Source organism: Pundamilia nyererei, unplaced genomic scaffold, assembly GCF_000239375.1.
Source record: "Pundamilia nyererei isolate P.nyererei 1_Seehausen unplaced genomic scaffold, PunNye1.0 scaffold00051, whole genome shotgun sequence".
Classification (NCBI taxonomy): Eukaryota; Metazoa; Chordata; class Actinopteri; order Cichliformes; family Cichlidae; genus Pundamilia; species Pundamilia nyererei.
The window spans coordinates 1,298,239-1,318,264 of NW_005187452.1; the positions used below are offsets into that span (position 1 = coordinate 1,298,239).

At 39.9% G+C, this 20,026-nt stretch overlaps 1 protein-coding gene across 1 annotated transcript in view; it reads right to left on the reverse strand.

Annotated features, from left to right (window-relative positions):
- Positions 1–20,026, reverse strand: part of ush2a (Usher syndrome 2A (autosomal recessive, mild)) — a 216,151-nt gene that overhangs the window by 70,284 nt on the left and 125,841 nt on the right. The window contains exons 50-62 of the mRNA XM_013910893.1: positions 17,184–17,782; positions 16,845–17,014; positions 16,583–16,749; positions 16,391–16,479; positions 13,751–14,085; positions 11,834–11,989; positions 11,215–11,378; positions 10,806–11,015; positions 5,562–5,764; positions 5,362–5,474; positions 4,260–4,488; positions 2,828–2,996; positions 2,480–2,701 (exon numbers count right to left, since the gene is read on the reverse strand). Of these exons, the coding sequence (XP_013766347.1) occupies positions 2,480–2,701; positions 2,828–2,996; positions 4,260–4,488; positions 5,362–5,474; positions 5,562–5,764; positions 10,806–11,015; positions 11,215–11,378; positions 11,834–11,989; positions 13,751–14,085; positions 16,391–16,479; positions 16,583–16,749; positions 16,845–17,014; positions 17,184–17,782 (2,826 nt within the window). The remainder of the gene's footprint in view (positions 1–2,479; positions 2,702–2,827; positions 2,997–4,259; positions 4,489–5,361; positions 5,475–5,561; positions 5,765–10,805; positions 11,016–11,214; positions 11,379–11,833; positions 11,990–13,750; positions 14,086–16,390; positions 16,480–16,582; positions 16,750–16,844; positions 17,015–17,183; positions 17,783–20,026) is intronic.

A 20,026-nucleotide genomic window follows, 5' to 3' on the forward strand; every position in this document is an offset into this window, starting at 1 on the left:
AAATGAGTGGAAGACAATTCAGAAAATGAAAGTAAGACTGATGCCAAAACTTTTACTGCAGGACAACCAGAAAGAAAGACTGAACCCTGCTCACTGATGTGTGTTGTTGTGTTGATTTCTTGTGTTTGAGAAGGGTTGGATAAGGTAAGTTTCTGACCCACTTCAATTTCATTTGATTTACACTGGGAGCTTTCCCATTTTAAATCAAATAGTCCAGCCCAAAGCACATGTGTCCATGTGTACATTTTTGGATGAATGTGCAAGCACATGCAACTCTGTGTGTCATCACATGCAAGTTTTTATACAGGTGTGTGTGTACTGATGCTTGATTGTTGCTGTGTTTGTGTTTGAATGCTTGTGTGTTTATCTACGTGTGCACATGTGCACACAAGCCGGTACACGTATCCGTTGCCAGACGGCTGTCTCCTGGCATTGCTGTTCCCCTGCAGTGTGTGTGTATGGTTGTTGACAGTGTGGACGGTAATGTGTGATAGATCGCACTTCAGGGACCCCATAATCACATCAGCCTAACCTAGTCTATCAGCTGGGCACAATGGGATACCCTTCACTCCTCCTTTAATCTGCTCCATCTAGCTCTTCACCACTCCTCTGGGGGGTTTTTCCTTGTACTTTCTCTATTACTCACTTCCGATCTTTTTTGTGTGTTTGCATTTAACTCAGTATTTTTTATTCTTTAATACTTTCTCCTTCTCTTACATTTCTTTCTGCATCAGTTGTTTAATTTGACATTTTTTCATTCAATGCAAGTGTTTATACCAAAATGTTATACAATATAGAGTTAGTTACTTTTTGTTTCTCACTCACTTTAAAAAAGTGACCTGCATATATTCTGATGTTGTTAGTTTCTCTGATTCCGTCTTTCCATTTCTCTGTCTTTTACACATTAATTTGTCTCTCTGCATCATTAAAAATAGCAAACCTTGCACTCAATGAGAAAGAGAAATGAGAGTGTGTGGTGCCAAGGTTAAGTAGCCTATCCTATAATAGTGTTGCTGTGCGCATGTTGTGTGTGACTGTCTTGAAACAGACGTGTGGGGTCGAGGTTGCATAGCTGGCCCCAGGGCTCCCCGACAGCGCAATGCACCCGGCAAATGGCCCTTAGCCTTGCTAGCGCCGCTAGCCCTACGATCCATCATACCATATGTTCTCAATGGGGAAGCTAACGCTAATGACTGATGAGTGGATGGGAAGGGGGCACATAAAGGAAGGGAGGGGAGAGAGGAGGAAAAGTTAGAAGAAAACGTGGTAAGAGAATAAAAAGGAAGAGCAAGAGACCAGAGGATGAAGCAGAAGAGTTTGGGGAAACGAGTTGAGTAAAACAAGATGACAGAGTTGGAGAGGAGATGAGAAATAAGAGAAGATGGAGAGGAAGAAGAGGTAGGGAGCATATGCACTCCTTGGGAGGCCTCCTCAAATGAAGGATGACCATATAGCCTGCTCAGCTGGAAGAGATAACAGAGGATCCAGTGGAGGAGAAGAAAAGAAAGATGAGACAAAATGGGCAATGGCATGATGAGGTGGAATATAATAATATATGTTAAATTACAAAGGATTACTAGGAAGAAAGTTAACACTTAACAACTTTCCAAAAGAGTCTTACTGACAATCAATAAAAACTACAGGTTGGGGGTAAAAAAAAAAAAAAAGAACAGCCAAGAAAGAAAAATAACTCTTTTCTATTAATTTTTTTAATCAGCAATTTATATATTTCTGCGTAAGTAGAGCTTTTGTGTGTGAGTGTGTGTATGGATAGGCTAACAGAGTACTATAGGCCAGCCCATATGGGGCCATTGTTTATGTGTGATGAATAGAGTCCACGTGTTTTTCTCTGGCACTCAACACTCAAGCAAACCCTGCCGAGAGCACCCTGTTGACTCTGTGTGTGTGTATGGGGGGCGCCTGAAAAACGTCTAAATGTGTAAAAGTGTGTGCGTATGAGAGAGAATGAGTGTGTATTTCTCCTGCTGTGTGCTTGGCAGTGCCCTCAACGGTGCCATCCTGAGTGTGTTTCATCATCATCTGCCATGACAAAGATGTCTAATGGCACACACATTTACACACACCAACACACCGACACACGCGCACAGTCCCATCTGTGCCATGGTATCCGGGTGCTTTGGGACACTGCGGGAGAGAAAGAAAGGGAAACGACCCTACGTTCCTGCACCATGTGTCTATCTCTCAACCTTTTTCTTCTGCTCAACTCTCCTGTCGCTTTTTCCCTAGGTAGACGTTAAGTCATAACCACCAACTTCACTTTGACAAAATCCTTCTTACACCACAGCAACTAGTTTTCTTTTAAAAGGGCCTTTACTTTGTCTCCAGACAAAATTTGATACGACGACAACTCATCAGGCTGTCAGACTTAAACAACCGTGTCTTCAACACTGGGGAAAAAAAACACTCAAACAACAGCTAATGCTAGCTTACATTTTGACCCATGTGTTTCTTTACTCACCTGGAGCATATTTATGCACTGCACCCCTCTCAGCATCACCACAGCACACCAGTGTTTTATCCACGATTTGGCCTCCACAGCACTGGACCCCATAGCCATCATGAAGGGTCCCACTACAGCAGAGCTGGCCGCCTGTCACTGAGTAAGGAACCCCCCCACAGCAGCTGTCACCCAGCCCCACAGAGACCCGGCCCTGCGAGTGGTCAGGACAGCAGTATTCATCTACAAAGACAAGGACAAATGAAGTAAACACTTGAGCAACACGAAGAAGAGCAAACCCCATGAAAGCAGAACACAATAGATTTGAGGTTAGTGGAAACACACTACATAAAGTAATTTGGAACTCACTGGTTTTCACATGGACATAATATCCTCCACAGCACTGATGGTCAGGAAGAGATGGGACTAGTTTGCCATTGCAGCAGACTGGGTTGGAGGAGTTATTCAAACTCAAATAGCTGTCCTCACAGCAGTGATGATGTGGCTTCTTTGTGTAAATTACTCCACTGCAGCAAACCTGTTTAATACGCAATTGAAAAAAACATATAAGATGATATGTAAATAAAATCAACTCAAACAAATACTTAAAGTTGAGATTATTGACTGTAGCACTGCAAGTCAAATAGGAGGCCATTAAAACTTTTTGGCGGGGGATATTTATTTTAGGATGATTGTAATGAAATACTCATGCCAAAATTAACAGTTTCAGGGTTTCTTCAAATACGCCATGACTCTAAAAAACCTTTTCAACATATAACATCTGTAACTTTATGAATTCTAGACTGACTAAAAGGTACAGTGGTACTTTTTGGGAGCTCAATCCTGATTGGGAGCTCATGGTGCACAAGTTAGCACTTTCTATTATTATATTCACATAATCAAGTCAGAAACTCCACGTTTTCCATCACTCCTTGTTTATATTTGCCAAAAAAAACCCCACTGACATTTTGTTTTTCTTACTTGGGACTCGGGACTACATTAAGGAAATAACTTATGTGGTTCTATTAAACAAGGACGAATACAGTATGTATCCATACTCCTTTATGTTGCTCACATGACTAGCTGTGCAGAGAGGCCTCTGTCAGCCTCTGTGTGTGTGTGTGTGTGTTGTGTACACATTTGTAAAATAAAGCCCTTCTCTTTAAGCACATATGTTGCATGTGCTAAATCTCAGCATATTCTCCTGCAGTAAATAAGCAGGTGTACTTGTAAATATGTTGTTGATACTGTTTCTGCCCCTGGGTAATGTGGGGAGAAATGTATAGCAGGCATTCACTGTGCCAACTTGGCTGGCATTCAATGACATAAGGATGGAAGTCAATGCAGATGACAAGTTAATCTGTTTAGAGAAATTAATCACTGAGAGGTTGATTCTGAATCCCTTATAAAAGTGGGTGTATGGAAAAGGAAGTGTTCGCACTTCCCTATTGGTCTCTGTGGTGATGACCATACTATCCTGAGGGATTATGCATTCTCCCCTTCAGATCAGCAGCCAAGACCCTGGACATCTATCTCCTTTTGCACATTGTTGTTGTACAGCAAATTTTTTAATGTTTACTCATGGCAACTTCTAGTTAAAAGAGACTAAAGTACTGAAGTGGAAAGGGCAGGGGAGAGACGATTATAGCAGAAAAAAGACGAAAAAAGTGAACACTGGAAAAAAAAAAACCTAAACAAATGTCAATATGAATAAAACTGTTTTAACCTGACCTTCTTCAAAACATGGTTGGAAAAAAGAATAGATATTTTTATGAGTAGAAAATGATGGCAGCATAATCACCTGTATGTCTGGATGGAAGCAGGATGTGCTGCACACACCATGACTTGCCGGACACTGCAGGTAGGAACATCTAAACCTTAAACCACCTGTGCCATTTAACTCCTCCCCCATGGCGGATGTGATATCTGTTGACCCACCAGCACATGATCTGAGGGTACGTCTTAAAACCTCAAAGCCCAGCATGATCCCACTGGGTCTGCCTGGATGGGACCAATCTAATCTCACCACCCTGACAGAGAGAGAAGGGGGGCAACCAGAACAAAATGAAAGCGATAGGCAGGGGTATGTTCTCCTTCACACTCCTTTCACACAATTGTACCCACACAGTCACACATAAACTTTGAAACATACACACGCGTTCATGCATGGTTAATGCCTGACAAAGTTGAGTTACGTGTCGGGGTGTGTGTATCTTTATACACTTCACACTATTGATTTCCCCCCCTTTTTTAATCTCTTGACATCTGGCAGAGGAAAGACCTTTTTAGCAACATACAGAGTTATAACTTGCTCAGTTTCCTAGAAGAAAAATAAGCCACAAATCAGCATTTTTCTGCAAGTGCAAGATTTGCAACAATGTGGTTTGCATCACACATGAGAAACAAACATTTCATATGCCATTAACTGGCTACAAATAAAATGTCAATGATCTAAACAAATTTTATAATGAGAAAAATGTAGTAGATTATTTTCATTTTAAGGTAGAATTGAGAGGCTAATCGCAATCTTTAAAGTTTGTCCACTAAATCTAGTTTTACAGAACAAAATTGCAATGTTTTTTTAATTTTTCAAGAAAGTTAAACAAAGCAGGAACTCCAGCAACATTTGAGGGAAGATGAACAACTTTAATAATTGACCAACGCGTTTCGGCTTGTGGCCTTCATCAGGGTCATGGCATGATGAGCCGAAACGCATTGGTCAATTATTAAAGTTGTTTATCTTCCCTCAAGTGTTGCTGGAGTTCCTGCTTTGTGAATTCTTTCATCCTCTCCATGCACCTTGGAAGCAGGTGAAGTTGTGCCAGAAAATTTTTGCTGTCAAAGAAAGTTAAAGAAAAAAAAAATTACTATCATGAAAAAATGGCTGTACATTTGTAAATTACCTGGGACTTATCACTTGGGCATGTGGTGTTGCCAAGTCAGCAGGCAGGTCCTCCACAGTAGTAGTTCTGGTAACCTTGCTCCGTACGCATGCATATACTGTGCACACCTCCACCTAAAAAGCACATCAACAGAAAAACATGATGCATATGTTTACAGTAGATGTCTCTCTTTGCATATTTGCACTTGTTTGTATGAGTACCTGTATGTTGTAGACAGTAAAAGGCAGTAGGTCCCCCAGCAGGTATGACCCTGAGCTGTTGTCTACATTGCCATGAAGGCGATCATTAACATAGATGTTGTAACCAGTGACTGCACCATTGGGTCGAAGAGGAGGGATCCAGAGGACACGTGCTGTGCTGCTGTTTACTGTAACCACCTCTGGGGCAGACATCCCCTCTGGCTCTGTGAGGTACACACAATGATTGACTCCATTTATGAAAACAAACTGATTTCAGATCATGAAAACTGTAAACATGACACAAGACATGTCATCGTGAAACCATGTTTGATAAAATTATAGCAAGAATTATGGCAACACACGTAAATTTTTACATACCACCTGTTATGAAAATAGATGGACAGAGCTGTAAAAGAGTATATCAGTGCTAATCTTTCACAACACAACTCATTTGATGATTGCTTGTAAAGGGCTTGTATTTATTTATTTATTTTTAAAAAAAAAACACCATTAAAATGGTAAAAAAATTAAAATTCTAAAATTCTAAAAATTCTAGTCAGTGACATAAATGGTAAAATTATGTGTTCCTCATGGTGAACATTTTAAAATGCATGTTAATTAGAAACATTGTATGAATATCATATTTGCTTTCATACAACTCTAGAGGTCTTTGTGTGTCTGTGTGTAAGAGAGAGAAAAGAGAGAAGCAGAGAGTATCCATATATCCATACATGACAGGGAACTGTGACTGTGTTTTAGAGGCAGGGTGACCACCTGTGTGTCTGCATGTGTGCAGTATTGCGTAGATAATGCTGTGTAGCAGTAAATGAAATGTAGAGCAGTGGGCTGGGTTTAGATAAGTGCATTGGCTGCAAATGAATTGGGTTAACTTGTCTTAGCTGAATGCATTTTCACTAAGAACAATAGATTCAATACGATCACCTCACTCACTCAGAATAACTGCCTCTTTCTGTATTCTGTTATTACAGTTTCTCTTCTTTAGTGGCTCTTCCATGTAATTCCCTTAATTCCTTTCCGTAATTCATTTAGCTGACTTTTTAAAAAAAATTCTCTTCTAGCAAATGTAAAACTCCTACTGCATGGTGATTAATAAAGGATGGTAAACTAGAGTATAAGAAATGGGTTTCAGAGAGTGTGGGACAAAAGAGAGGAGTGAATTACGCAGAAAGAAGAGTATCTATGGAAGAATTAATCACAGACGCAGTGAGCAAAATTCAAAATCAAAGAGAGAAACACCAGAGTGTGAGAGAAAAATAAAAAAGAAGGAAAAGGAATTCGATAAGAGAAACGGGTTGTGTGTCAGAGGGGTGATCATATAGACTCCATTTATTAAGTAAAAATGCACCCAGCTACGAGACGTTATCCCAATTCATTTGCTGCCAAAGCACTTACCTAAGCCCAAACTGCAGCTCTACATTTCATTTACTGCAGGATGGTATTATCAACGCAATACTGAACACAGGCGCTCTTTCACTCATACACACACAGACAAGCATGCACTTTTCTTGCCAATTAGTTCTGATGTTAGCATTGCCCTATAGACTGCAAGCGGTGTTAAGATGGTTGGTAGGGCTGAGCTGCATTAGTTAAAATATATCAGACCTCCTTGGTGTGTCTGTGTGTGTGTGAGCTTGCACTCTTATGGCTGTAAAATAATGAAATTACCTCCGGAGCCCCCTCAGTTAAACGAGCCATGCTTTGCCTTTAGCACCTAATGATTTTCTAATGTTTTTAATGCACTTTTTATTATACTACTCAGATTAGAACGAAAGAAAGAGGCTCCTGACATATGATTATAGTGAGAAAGGAAGAGATGTGTGAGAAAGGAAAAAGAAATGGAAAGATTTTCAAAGAGGGAAGTGAAGATGGAAATAAAACTACAGACAGTAGTAAGTGGCCTCTGACATATGATTACACAGAGTGATTTGAAAGATAACTCTTGAATGCTAAGAGACTGGGCTGAAAGTTGAAGAGGAAATGGAGAGAAAAGTAGGGATGACAGTTGGATAGCCTGAACAATTCATGGTTAAAAGTATTAAAAGCTGACCCTGATTGAAAAGGGAAATACCAGTAGATCCAAGAACTGATATAATCATATTCCACTTAATACCCTCTCTCAAAGCACCAGATTTTATATCCTGATAAGGAGTGCCAGTTGTTCATTTTATAAATATTAACAGATTATACAGACAGCTAAAGCTCCGGGAACAGATGATGCAGTATTAGAGTTGTATTGTAATGATGTCAATCAATGTTCTGGTGGGTATGGTTTTCCATAATGTACGGCAACAGCCGTTAATCAAAGCACCTGTTTAACAAACTCCAATGTGAAGAAAAGTGAACTTTGTAGCTGCTTCATCAGCCGCTGTTTGTTTTACACAGTGAAAATCTACAGTAAAGCAACAGAAGTAAAGCTACTATAAAACATGGCAATGAAGTGTTAACTTAGTCTGACACATGTTTAAATTAGGCTGCTTGCTGACAGCAGGTCAATGCAATAGAAAGTGAGACCACTTTCGATTGCATTGACCTGCAACACCTGCAATAAACAGGGGTGAGTCTATAGGGAGGCATGAGGTGTACTACACAATGTTTATTTCAAAGCTTTCATAACATTATTTTTCAGATCAGATTTAAAGTAATAAATAATATATAATAAAAGAAAATAATATATAATATTATATTAATGGAACTCTATTAACATTTTAAAATATAAATATAAAAGATTTTTTTCCATCCTGGGAAAAATTTGTTATATTTACAGAACGAAATGGGCCAGTAAAGCTCTAAGCCACTGAGTTGGACACTGAATTATTATAAACTATAAATTTATAATTAACTTCAAAACCATTATAACGTCTGTTTTCAGGGGCACAAAATTCTGCATCAAAGTACAGGACAATCTTCAGCTGATATACTCACTTTTCTTCATTGCAGCCACCACACACTCTTTTAAAGGCTTAAACACACACATAAACACACACCCGATCTATGTCCTGCTGCAGACACAACACTGTCAGAACTATTTTTGCCTCCAATTAATGTAAGAAAGTTTTCCAAAAAGACAGAGTACAAGCAATTTTATTGTATGCCTTAGTTTAGGTTGCATGTCTAACACATTTATGATCATTTATTTATTTATTTTTTAAATTAAATATTAATATGGCATGTAAATACCGATGTCGTATGCAGTTACATTATTAATATACTGTAATGTCTAAAATAGAAACCAATGAGCAGTTTATTTTGACAGATGTGTTTCTTTTTTCAATATTTGTTATTGCTCATTAGAAGGTAAAAGTATTTCTTATCTGATTACTCGATGGAATAACCAATAGAATACTTGATTACTAAAATAATAAGATAGCTGCAGCTCTACTATTGTGTAAACCATGATCCAAAAACTGAAAAAAGTAACAGAGCTGAATTACTGAACATGAATAAACTAATTTGAATCGTGCTGCTTTACATTCTGATGTATTTGTCTGTGAAGGTTCTCAGTCATTCAGATCATCGTAGTCCCTCTTTGGGGGGAAACTCCCACTGGGTTTAAATCTGGGACTCTCCACCATTGACCCTTAGAACTGAAGAAGCTTCTCGGATGAGAGGTGAAACGTCTTCAAGCAACTCAAAGAAGTCCAGACGCTTTTCTTTCCAAGCTCCTTAGATTCTGATGTATTGTTTATGTGATCCTATTGTCCCACATCGGGTTTTTTAACTGCATCAACAGGTAATATGTCTGTGTGTCTCTTACCGTAAATGTTGGTATTTGGTATAAATTAAAAATGAAATGTATTTAATTTTGGCAAATCATTGTTACTTCTACCTGACTTTTCACTTCGTTCTTGTGAATTGTAAACTGTTAATTGTATTGCAAAGCACAGTAATTCGAACTCTTCTTTGTTAGTGGTAGAACAAAGCTTGTGTTTCTATAGCATGTGTGCAATTTTTGTGTGTTTGTTTGCTTATGGTGCAAACAAGCAATTCACAACACCTTAAATCTGCCTCACACACTTTGTATTGATTTCATGCCTGACTACATGATGTGTTTAACATCTCCTGTGAAGCACAATGTCGGAGAGAAATCCATGTTAACCCAGGCACAACACTTAAGTGTGCTGAATTGAAGCAATGTACAGTCATGTGAAAAGAAAAGTTTTTTCTCCACAGTCCTCTGAGAATCTAAGTACACCTTTACTGCTTCCATAGGAATTAAGAGAGGAAGTAGCTGTTAGGTGCTGCTAATCAAATGTGCTTAATTAATTGATCATCAGCAAGTGTGATCACGTCTATAAACGAAGAAGTTTTGGCAGCTTGCTGGTGTGGAGTATTCAGATACGTAACACAATACCACAGTCCTCTCAAGAGTGGAAGCTTCCACAAAGTCATCCCAAGATCACACAACACTCCAAGAAACTCCAAAAAAATCCAAGAGCTACATCTCAGACCCTTTCCTCAGTTAGCATTTCAATAAGGAGAGATCACTTGGAAGAAATGATCTATAGAGATAAAGAAATTAATGTATCTGTCGATTAAAAATCAGGGCAGAACAGATTTGGGACAGAACCCCCCAGAGTCTAGATGCTGGTGGTGGTGAAGATGAAGACTGAGGCTTGAATAAAGCTCTGGCTGAGATGTCTGAGGTGGAGATGGGGAGAAGGTGGGTTACACGAAAAACAATCTGAAAGGGAGAATGACAGAGCACAGATTTAAACCATGCAAAGCAGAGCTGATTGGCTCAAAGAAGGCAGGCGAGACAATGATTGGACTAGAATAATGATGTCAGTGTTGAGACTGACACCGTGGGAAAGTGGTTGACGTGTAAACAGAAAAGTACCCAGTAAAGCTGCCAGATGAGTGATTACAGATCTTCCTTGTTGAACATCCATATAAGTTTCATGCTAATTATTGAAGTTCATGAGAGTTCAATTAGAAAAAGACTGAAGAAATATTGCTTGCTTGTCAGATTGCCACAAAAGAACCTCTGAAAATTCCTCCACAGCCATGTGAGAAACTGGTCATACCAAAGATGATTAGTTCAACTCATTGCTGCTAAAAATTGATCTTTAACCTGAATCAATTTCTCACAAGAATGCAGAAAGTCCTAAGAAACTGTACATGACCCAATTCGGGTTTCTCCATGGCTCAAAAGCAGACAATCACAACCTCAGAAGAACATGTGCTGAATGAAAAAACAAAACAGAAATATTGTTTGCCAAAGATAATAGTAAAATATACACATACTTCCATCTGCTGTGGTGACATTAACCACTGCCTTAGATGTATTATAAGCTCCGTTGGACACTTGTAATGACACCAGATATGTGGTACTGGGCCAGAGGTCACTTATCACTGCAGAGGTGATCTCAGGGGTGAAAGTTAAGATCAGACTTGGCTCTCGAGACTCCACTGTGAGAAAGAAATATTCCACTTCTCCCTGTAGGTCTTGTAAAGCTAAAATAGATATCAAGAGAAATGGAAAAGAGTGATAGGTCAGTGAAAGTAAAAAGATACTTTCAGTCTCTGGTGTCACTTTCTTTTAAACAGACAGGACAGCACAGACATCATACAATAAAAGCATGACCCTGTGCAAGACGCTGTGAGTTTCAACACCTCTCCTGAACAGTGTGTAAAAGAAGAAGGTTAATCTTACATGGTTGTGTCCAGTTGACCTGTATAGCAGTGTGATTGATAGTAGAGGCAGACAGAGATGGAGGGTGGAGGGGAACCCCAGCCATGGTCACTGCTGTAACGATCTCTCCTGACGTGTTTCCCACATCATTATGAACCTCTAACTGGTACTGGAAACGGGTGAATCTGTAGAGATGCAGCATCACTCTTTGTAGTGCAAACATTAGTTTAAACTGGAAATCAACCACATACTGGTAGAATAAAGTAAAATATGTTTATCTGATAGTTGTGCTAAAATAGTAACTTGTATTTCTTCTTGCATCACATGAAAAAGTCCTGCCCAATGAAAAGTGCTGACACACTCAAAAGTTTGTCAGTTTACTCCTTGAATAAAGCACAGTGGAGACATAAACCCAGAGCTGTTTAGCAAGCACGGTGGAAAAAAAAGTGCTTCCACCAAGTGCCAAACTGAGATTAGGGGACGCTGTGTGAAAAACAATTTAATTCTTTGGGATATTTGCTTAATGTATCTTTGAGCGGTATTAAAAGATCGGCATCAGCAGCAGCTCGCCGATCGGCTCTGCACACACGGTTTGCTGCAGCGCTGCCGTTTGCTCTAGAGCTCATTTCAGTAATCTCACCTGCTTAGGCCTTTATCTTGGTAGAACAATTTGGTGCCGGAGTAAACATGGAGCCAGCGATGGAGATCTTCGGAGGGGGGTGGAGACTGGGCTGTTAATGTGGGAACTGTGGTGATGGCCAGGGGCTGGTTGGTTTTACGTCTGAGCAACTTGTATCTGAAAGGGAAATTTGAATAAAAGAAAACACACACACACACACACATACACACACACACGGTTGGATATTTAGGAATCCATTAACTCCAACATTAGCTAATTTGAGCATAAAGACACCTACTGTACCCTCTGTACACACAAACCTGCCCATGGATGCTTGCAGACACACACACACTTAAACGCACATTTTCAACTGGTTCTTATCCTTATCACTCATTCCCTCCTCTTCTATTCTTCTTTCACTGCATCTCATCCCTCCCTCTCTACACCCCTCCATCCGTTGTTGTTTTTTTCTGCGGGGTTTGTGTTTTCCTCTCCCTACAGTGATGCTAATTTCTGCTGTAATCAGAAGAGAAAGGCTTAATGCCGCCTTTTAACCAACCCACTTAGACAAACACACAGAGCTGAGCAGAGCAGAACAGAGAGACAGGCTCATGCATTTTAATCACCCACTAGGAAAATGGACCTTTATTTTAGGCCTAATCGCCGACAGACTAGAACAGGACAGAACAAAATGAACCAGAATGTGCATTAGGACTGAGAAAACACTGATTAAAAAATGCAGAACACTTAGCTCATTACCAGCACACTCATGTTAGCAGCTTGTTAACGTGTTCCTATCTGCTTGTTTGCTTAAGTTTTTCAGCAGCAATTGAACATCACCAGAATGTGTCTCTCATTATCGACATGCTGATTTTAGTTCTTATAGTCTGGTTTCCAACTTTGGGCTAAAGCTAGCTAATGAATAAAAACACAGGGGTAAGTCAGATTATGTAAAGTTAATGGTGGTTACACAGATTTGGGTCCTTTTATCAGGTTCACATAATTAATGATGTACTGATGTTTCTGTACAGGGCAATTTAAAGAATTTCCCTTTTTTACTTTCTGTTCACTTAGTTACATTCCTATGGATTATACGACTGATCCATAGCATAAATGCTGATTAAATGTTCATGTTTTTCTATTAAGTACTTTGAAACAGAAGATAACAGCAAAAAGGTCCTGGGTTTAATCCAAAGGCCATCTGGGGTCTTTTTGTGTGGGTTTGCACGGTCTCTTTCTGCCTGCATGGGTTTCCTCTGGGTACTCTGGCTTCCACCCACAGTTCAAACACACGCATGTTAGGTTTAACAATGACTATAAATTGACTGTTGGTTTGATTGTAAATGTAAAAGGTTGTCTGTCGCCCTGCAACAGAGTAGCAACCGTCCCTGCCCTCTGATAGCTCCAGCCCTCTGTGACCTTAAACTGACAGTATTTTAATGGATGTAATTGGTTTGTATTGCTTCAAAGCAGCTACTATATTGCTCAGGTGGAGTGGCTCTTAGTTTATATGTGTCTTTTGAAGCAGAAGGGGTATCCAAAACAAAAAATCATAACTTAATTTAATAGTAAAAGCAACAGTTCTTTAATATGTTTAAAATGACTATTATACCTCTGCTGCTACCTGTAATGCTTTTCTATAAAAACTTTATGACGACTTAGAAGACTATTTAGGTGCAAAGTCAGCTTGTCAATGTTGGTGACAATGACATTTTAAAAGTTTTTTTCTGTTTCATATAATTTCATATAGGAATGGGTCAGTTGACATAAACCTAACCTGATGTTGATGTAGAACAGCACCTCACATATCCAAATGCCACATTTGTGTGCTGGATATTATCATGTAAGCAAATGTGGACTTAAAGTGATATAAGACATACATTTTTACTTTGCCATCACTGGTTAAAAAAGGGGGCAAAAAAGAGATATGGATGTTACCTTATATTAGGTCCATTGGGCCTGGTCGGTGGTTCCCATGAAATGGCTAGGAAAGATTCACTGACTGCTACTACTGACAGCGGTGAAAGCCCTTCAGGTCTTGTGGGTAATGTGGTAGCTTGAGTTGGCAGGCTTTCTGTGCATCCCCCAATATGTCCCCCACCCTTAGAGCATGCTAACACAGTGATACTGTAATTTGTATATGGAACAAGGTCCGTTACAGTGGCGTTAAGCTCAGAAGTATTGTTAGTGCTGAATGTGATACGGGGTTCTGGGAGGCGGATCTCATAGCTGTGAATTTCTCCATTAGGAATAAGAGGGGGTGACCATGTGACCTGCAACACAAAAAATGGTATATGATATAAGCATTGTGTTTCTCATGGTATATTCAGATACAATTGAACAGTGCTGAGAAAATTTGTTTAATCCTTTCCAACTCCCATGCTGTCCTAACTGACTGGGCATTTAAACGTTCTCGATAGGAAGAAAAAAAAAGCTTTTAGATGGATGAACTACAGGAAGTCATGATGTAGGGTGTGTGTTTATTTATGTGTTCTTGCAGCGTGTGCTCGTGCAAAGATGCAGACAGAGTGCGAATGAATGCATGTGTCTTCAGGTGTGACACTAGTCACCTGCATAAGTGAGAAAACAGTATTTAGGTGGTCACTCTGTCTGTGTGTGTGTGTGTGTTGAGCTGTCATGTGGGTAAAGATAACCTGACTTTGACTTGAGCAGAAGATGCCTTTCATCACATTTAAAACAGGGCACACAGAGACGCGCGCACATGCACAAACACCATGCTAAAATAATGAAAGCAGCTGGTAATGGAATTGCTGCATGCAAAAACAAAAGCCTGCTGCTGTTGAGCACTGCATCTGATTTGGAAACAGTTCAGTCTGTCAGCATTTCAGGGTGAGGAAGAAGGTAACTGGCACACACACAAATGGTAATACACACACATTTACTTACAAACACACTCACGTAATACGAAATTACAGCTTTCTTTACGATGATATTTTGTTGACGCATTCACGTATAAACACACACACACTGTAAACACATACACACTTGCGAATTTATGAACTGTACGATCTAAAACACCTACATACGAACTGTCATGTACAATAACTGATCAGTTCAGAGCTGGCTGAGACTTATGAGATTTGGTGATTAAGTGGTCACTGTTGATGAGAGTATTATGAATGAATGTCAAGCATAATTATTTCTCATGCAACCTTGATATTCATTTAACAAGTGACACTGTGAGGTTATACAGGACACACACAACACACTCCTAGTAACACATCCACTAACACAGAAAGACACCTACCAACACACACAACTTAAAACACATACACACAACCACATATGGGCAGGGTCATTTTGAGTTAGGTAGCTCATTTCCCAAAGTGCGTGTTGGGTGTGCTTTGTGGTGGAAGTCATTTACAGATTGAATAGCTTGATGTAATCTGGAGATGGTGAAGACAGCAGAGACCCCGAGCTGACACAGAGCAATAGGGCTAAGGCCAGTACAGAATGTGTGTGTATATGTGTGTGCGTGCCTTTGTATATGTATTTTTGTATATTTAAATGGGAGAGAGACCTATGATACAGTTGGAAGTGAGAGAGAATAATGTCTAACATTATAGTGTATCTTTTTTCAGTCCTTCTTTTGTAGATTTTGTAGATCGTGACCACAGAATCACAACTTAAAACAAACACTTTCAAAAAAAAGAAAATCAAATTTAATAAAACATAACCAGGATACTGATTAAGAGAAACCTTATGTGTTATGGTTTACAGTAGCCTCTTCTCCATGTAGCAGATTGAAATGTAGAAAGCAATTGAAAAAAAAATGAATGGAAAAAAAGAATCAAGATGCTCAGAATCCTTCTTTTAGTTTTCAAGGTCAATTGGTAACCAGGAAGCCCCATGTCTGTCTGTCCAATTAGCAACAACCAGGAAGGAACGCTTTCCTTCTTGCACCTGTGACCCCTAAAGCTGTGCTGCTGCATAGATGACAGGGGTGGTTCTAAAATGATGACAGGCATTAGCATTTTTCTCCAGTTAGCATTAGTGTAGGTCTGTGAGTGCATGGGTGTGTGCGTCTGTCTGTATTGGCATGCATGCCATATTGTTTCAGTGGCTTTCATGGATAGGCCTTGATGTGAGATTAGCCAGTGGTGGAATTTAACTCTAGTCCCTCCTTCAAAATGGCCGACAGGAAGGAAGCATCCTCAGACAGGGTCAGAGCCCCTCCCATTTCTGAAGGGGACCTTGAGTTGAATGTTTTTCTTTCTCATTAAATCCGAAAAGGGAAAGACGGAAGAACCGGCGTGACATTGCTTTGTCTTTTCCACGCTGTCAAACATAGGGTAACTGAAGAGATTCTCAATGACGCTGACTATTTCTTTGAAACATAAACACTATAAATTCTAAAAGCACATTCTATGATTCTGACACCTTCTATCAGCTGAATGTATTAAGAGATATTGTAATTCAGGATCAGTAACACCATGCCTGATTTGGATAATAACTGTGTGCTGCGGGCCATATTTCAGAGCTCCTGTCCTCTCATAACAGAGCCACAAGATTTTGGTGAAACTCTGAGGAGCCAGTTTAAAAAAACGTTGCCCTTACTTGAAGTGTTGCTGGTCCCAAGACCTTAATCCTTGGTGGACTGAGGCCAGCGGGTCGAGAAGGTCTGGTGGTAATACTGACCCAGGGCCCTGTAACAACAAACATTTTTTGTGCAATTTAAAAGCTGCAGCACTAGTCCCTTCTTGGGCAGACTGAATTTACTTTTACTCAAGCTTGTTATCAAAACCTTACCTGTGGTGTTGCCCGCTTGATTATGGAGCACAAGTCGATACTGGTAAGTAGTCCAGGGACTGAGAGCTGATGAAGAGTCCAGGAAAGAAAGAGGCGAAGGATCAGGCAGAAGATGACCCACTGTGGAGACTTGTTTGGTCCCAGCAACTCTGCGCTCAATCACCCACCTAGAGCCAGAACAAGATACATTTGAAAAATAATGCATATTGTATTTTTGCAAAGAGTTTATAAGTGTTTCAGAGTTTATGTCATTTTGTCTTACCGTTCTAATGGTCCATTACTCTGCTCTGCTGTACCCCACGACAAGAGGACAGATGTGGGTGTATCTGAGTAAAGATGAGGTGCAGGAACCCCTTCAGGCAGAGCTGGGAGGGTGCGAATATGCTGAGACCTCTCAGACACTGAACAACCTGCATTAGTGCACGCTTCCACCTTGACATTGGAAAGCAAATTTTAAAACATCATAACGTGTTATGACTACAAGGTTATCAGTGTAAGACCAAGAATTTTAATCTGTAAATCTGGCACTTTTAACTGCTAAGCTAGCATATTTATTACATGTAAAACACCATAAAGCAGTTTATTAACTAAAATGTAGTACCTGGAAGCTGTAGGCTTGGTAGGGAAGTAGACTGAGGAAGGTGTAATTGGTGGTATTCCCTAGAACAGTGACTGAAAGAGGTGTTGATCTTGAAGCTGCACTAGAAGGGGCACTATGGAATGGACCATCTTCTATAAAATGTTCAGTATTAAAGTTTACTGCACTATACTGTGGTGTTGACACCGAGAGGATGGCAGATACACTGGTGATATCAGGTTCAGTGGGGTGGAATGAGAAGGTACTGGTGCCTTCGCTCACATCAACAACATGAGTGGATTCATTCTGGTTATCTGCAATGCCAGGTTTCAAGATGGCGATGTGGCTCGAGTCTTGGTGGGTGGTTAGACTGGATGATGGTCTGGGGTTATGACCTGAGTTTAGATATGCACCCTTTGTACTGGGAAGCAGACTTGGGTTAGGAGTCCACCTGATGCTGGAGAATGAACTGGGTTTATAGTGTAAAGAAGTGACAGAGCTGGGGTAAAGATAAAGGGTATAATTTGTGATAATTCCATTTGGTTGTGTGGGAGGAACCCAGGTAATTGATACACTACGAGGTTGAAGCCCTGATACAGTTGGGGTGTCTACTGGTCCTGGACCTGCAGAAAGAGGAAAAATAATGATAATAAGAGATGGAGTGGAAAAGAAAAGACAAGAAACCTTTTAAAAGACTGTAAAAAAGCAAGGAGGGGGGATTTCAAAAGAATTATTTGACTAGTAACATCAAGAATGACATCAGAAGGACAAAGAGTGATTTTGCCATCCCTATCCAAGGGATTAACATGAAAATTCTCTTTCTCTCTCAATTTCCTCCCAAGAGCAAACTAAGGTTGTATTTATAGATTTTGTGGTACTTATGATTGAATAAATTTGATTCTGCATCTTTCAGTAGTGAGATATTTAGGCTAGACTGGATTGCAAGGAACATTCTAGCTTAACAATGAGCAATAAATGTTGTAAAAAGATAAATTGGATTAATTATACTGACCATCATGGATGAAGCAATAGAATCTTAGAACGGCAAGGGGTAAAGACTTGAGCAACTTTTACACAGACTGCTTTGTAATGATCAGAACTGGGTTCTAGCATTTCTGAAATGACAAAACTTGCAGGGGAATCCCCTATCTATCCATCCATCCATCCATCCATCCATCCATCCATCCATCCATCTAATTAAGAAAATCTTGCAGTATTCACCAAACATAAGGTCAGGAGAACCAAACTGAGTGATAGAGACAGGACAGGACAGGAAATTTATGTCCACTGTCATTCTCATTAAGTGTGAGTGCCACCAAGAACCCAAATCATCATATTCAAAATATCCAGGTAGATGTTCACATCAGTAGACTAATGGCAAACACGGATCACATCACATGAACCTATACAAGACGTACAGAAGACTATTCAGAGTGACACTTCACTTTATGGTAGCTCATTTGAAGGAAATGCCCCCTCCCCCCTCCTTACTGGGCATTTATATCCCACTGTACTGCCCTATAATGGACACACAAAGGTGCATGTCCATATACATAGACATGTCCTTCTTAACGCACACACTCACATGCCCACACCCACTGCGATGCAGTATCGCAGTAATGGTGCTGTGTGAAGGGCAAGCAGATCAAGGTGACTGAGCGGACTGAGGGAGCGTGCTGCGTCGCTAAGTGCTACCGCTAACCGCTAACGGCTTTCCCAGATGGCGGTGTGTATGTTTGTGTGTAAGGGAGAGACAGAGAGGGAGAGTGAATGAAGATGAGAGGCTAAGAGTATGCAGGCATGACTGTATGAGAGATAAAGTGTGCAAGCATGTATATGTGTATGTCAGCATGCATGTAGTCATGTAGATAACAGCTGTATAAGTACAGTATGTGCACACTAACTGAGAGGCCTTGCTTCCCACAGAGTTAAATGCAAGCTAACATCTAGTAACTGGACTGGGATGTCCTATTTCTTACTAAAGTTCAAAAGATTTTGAATGTCTTTTAGAAAAATCTTAAAGTTGACCAATTATGATTTTAGTGTGCTTATTATTCAGGTGAACGTATGCACAAATACTATCTGTGAGGCAAAAGCTCACACACCAGACTGCTCTAAAGTCTTGCTCTTGGACTGTTTTTTTCTACTCTTGGCTCTGTATGATCCCAGTGAAAGGGGATATCCTTAACACGGCCATATCCGACATATAGCTGTAGCTGTTAGCCAGCAGCCCCACCCACCTGCCGTTCAAACCTCCTGTGAGAAGGAGCCTATTGAAAGTAATAGACTCCTGGAACTAAAACATCTTGTTTCAGACAGTGGATAAACTGAAGGTCTGCACCATGGCCCAGCGCAAGATAAATAAGGATGATTTTGAACTTTTAATCACTCAAAGCTACTCCACGAATAAAAATATGGGAAGTAAGATTAGAGATACCCTCTACCACGTTTCATACCTTGCTTGCATTTGACTTCATTTTTGTTTCTCGTGTATTAAATAGTCTGACAGTAATCTCTTTTGTACATGAACAAATCAAGTACTATTTAGCATTACATTTTGACGTGGTTGCTACTATTACAAGGTGTAGGAAGCAGGTGAAGCGTTTTCAGGAGTTCAACAATTTCTTAAAATGTTTTTGATAGTGAATTTGGACCTTGTGAGTTTCACAACTTCGCAATATCATTACACACGAAATTTTATAATGCATATTACGGATTTACTTGTTAGTTATTAACAACTATAGTGCTATCTCACCTGCTCATTGCTTAGTTTTGTTTCCGCTCACACTACCTCATGTTTTGGAATGACAATAAATGACTTGAATCTTGATTCTTGAACACACACAAACAAGTTAGACAAAGGCCCA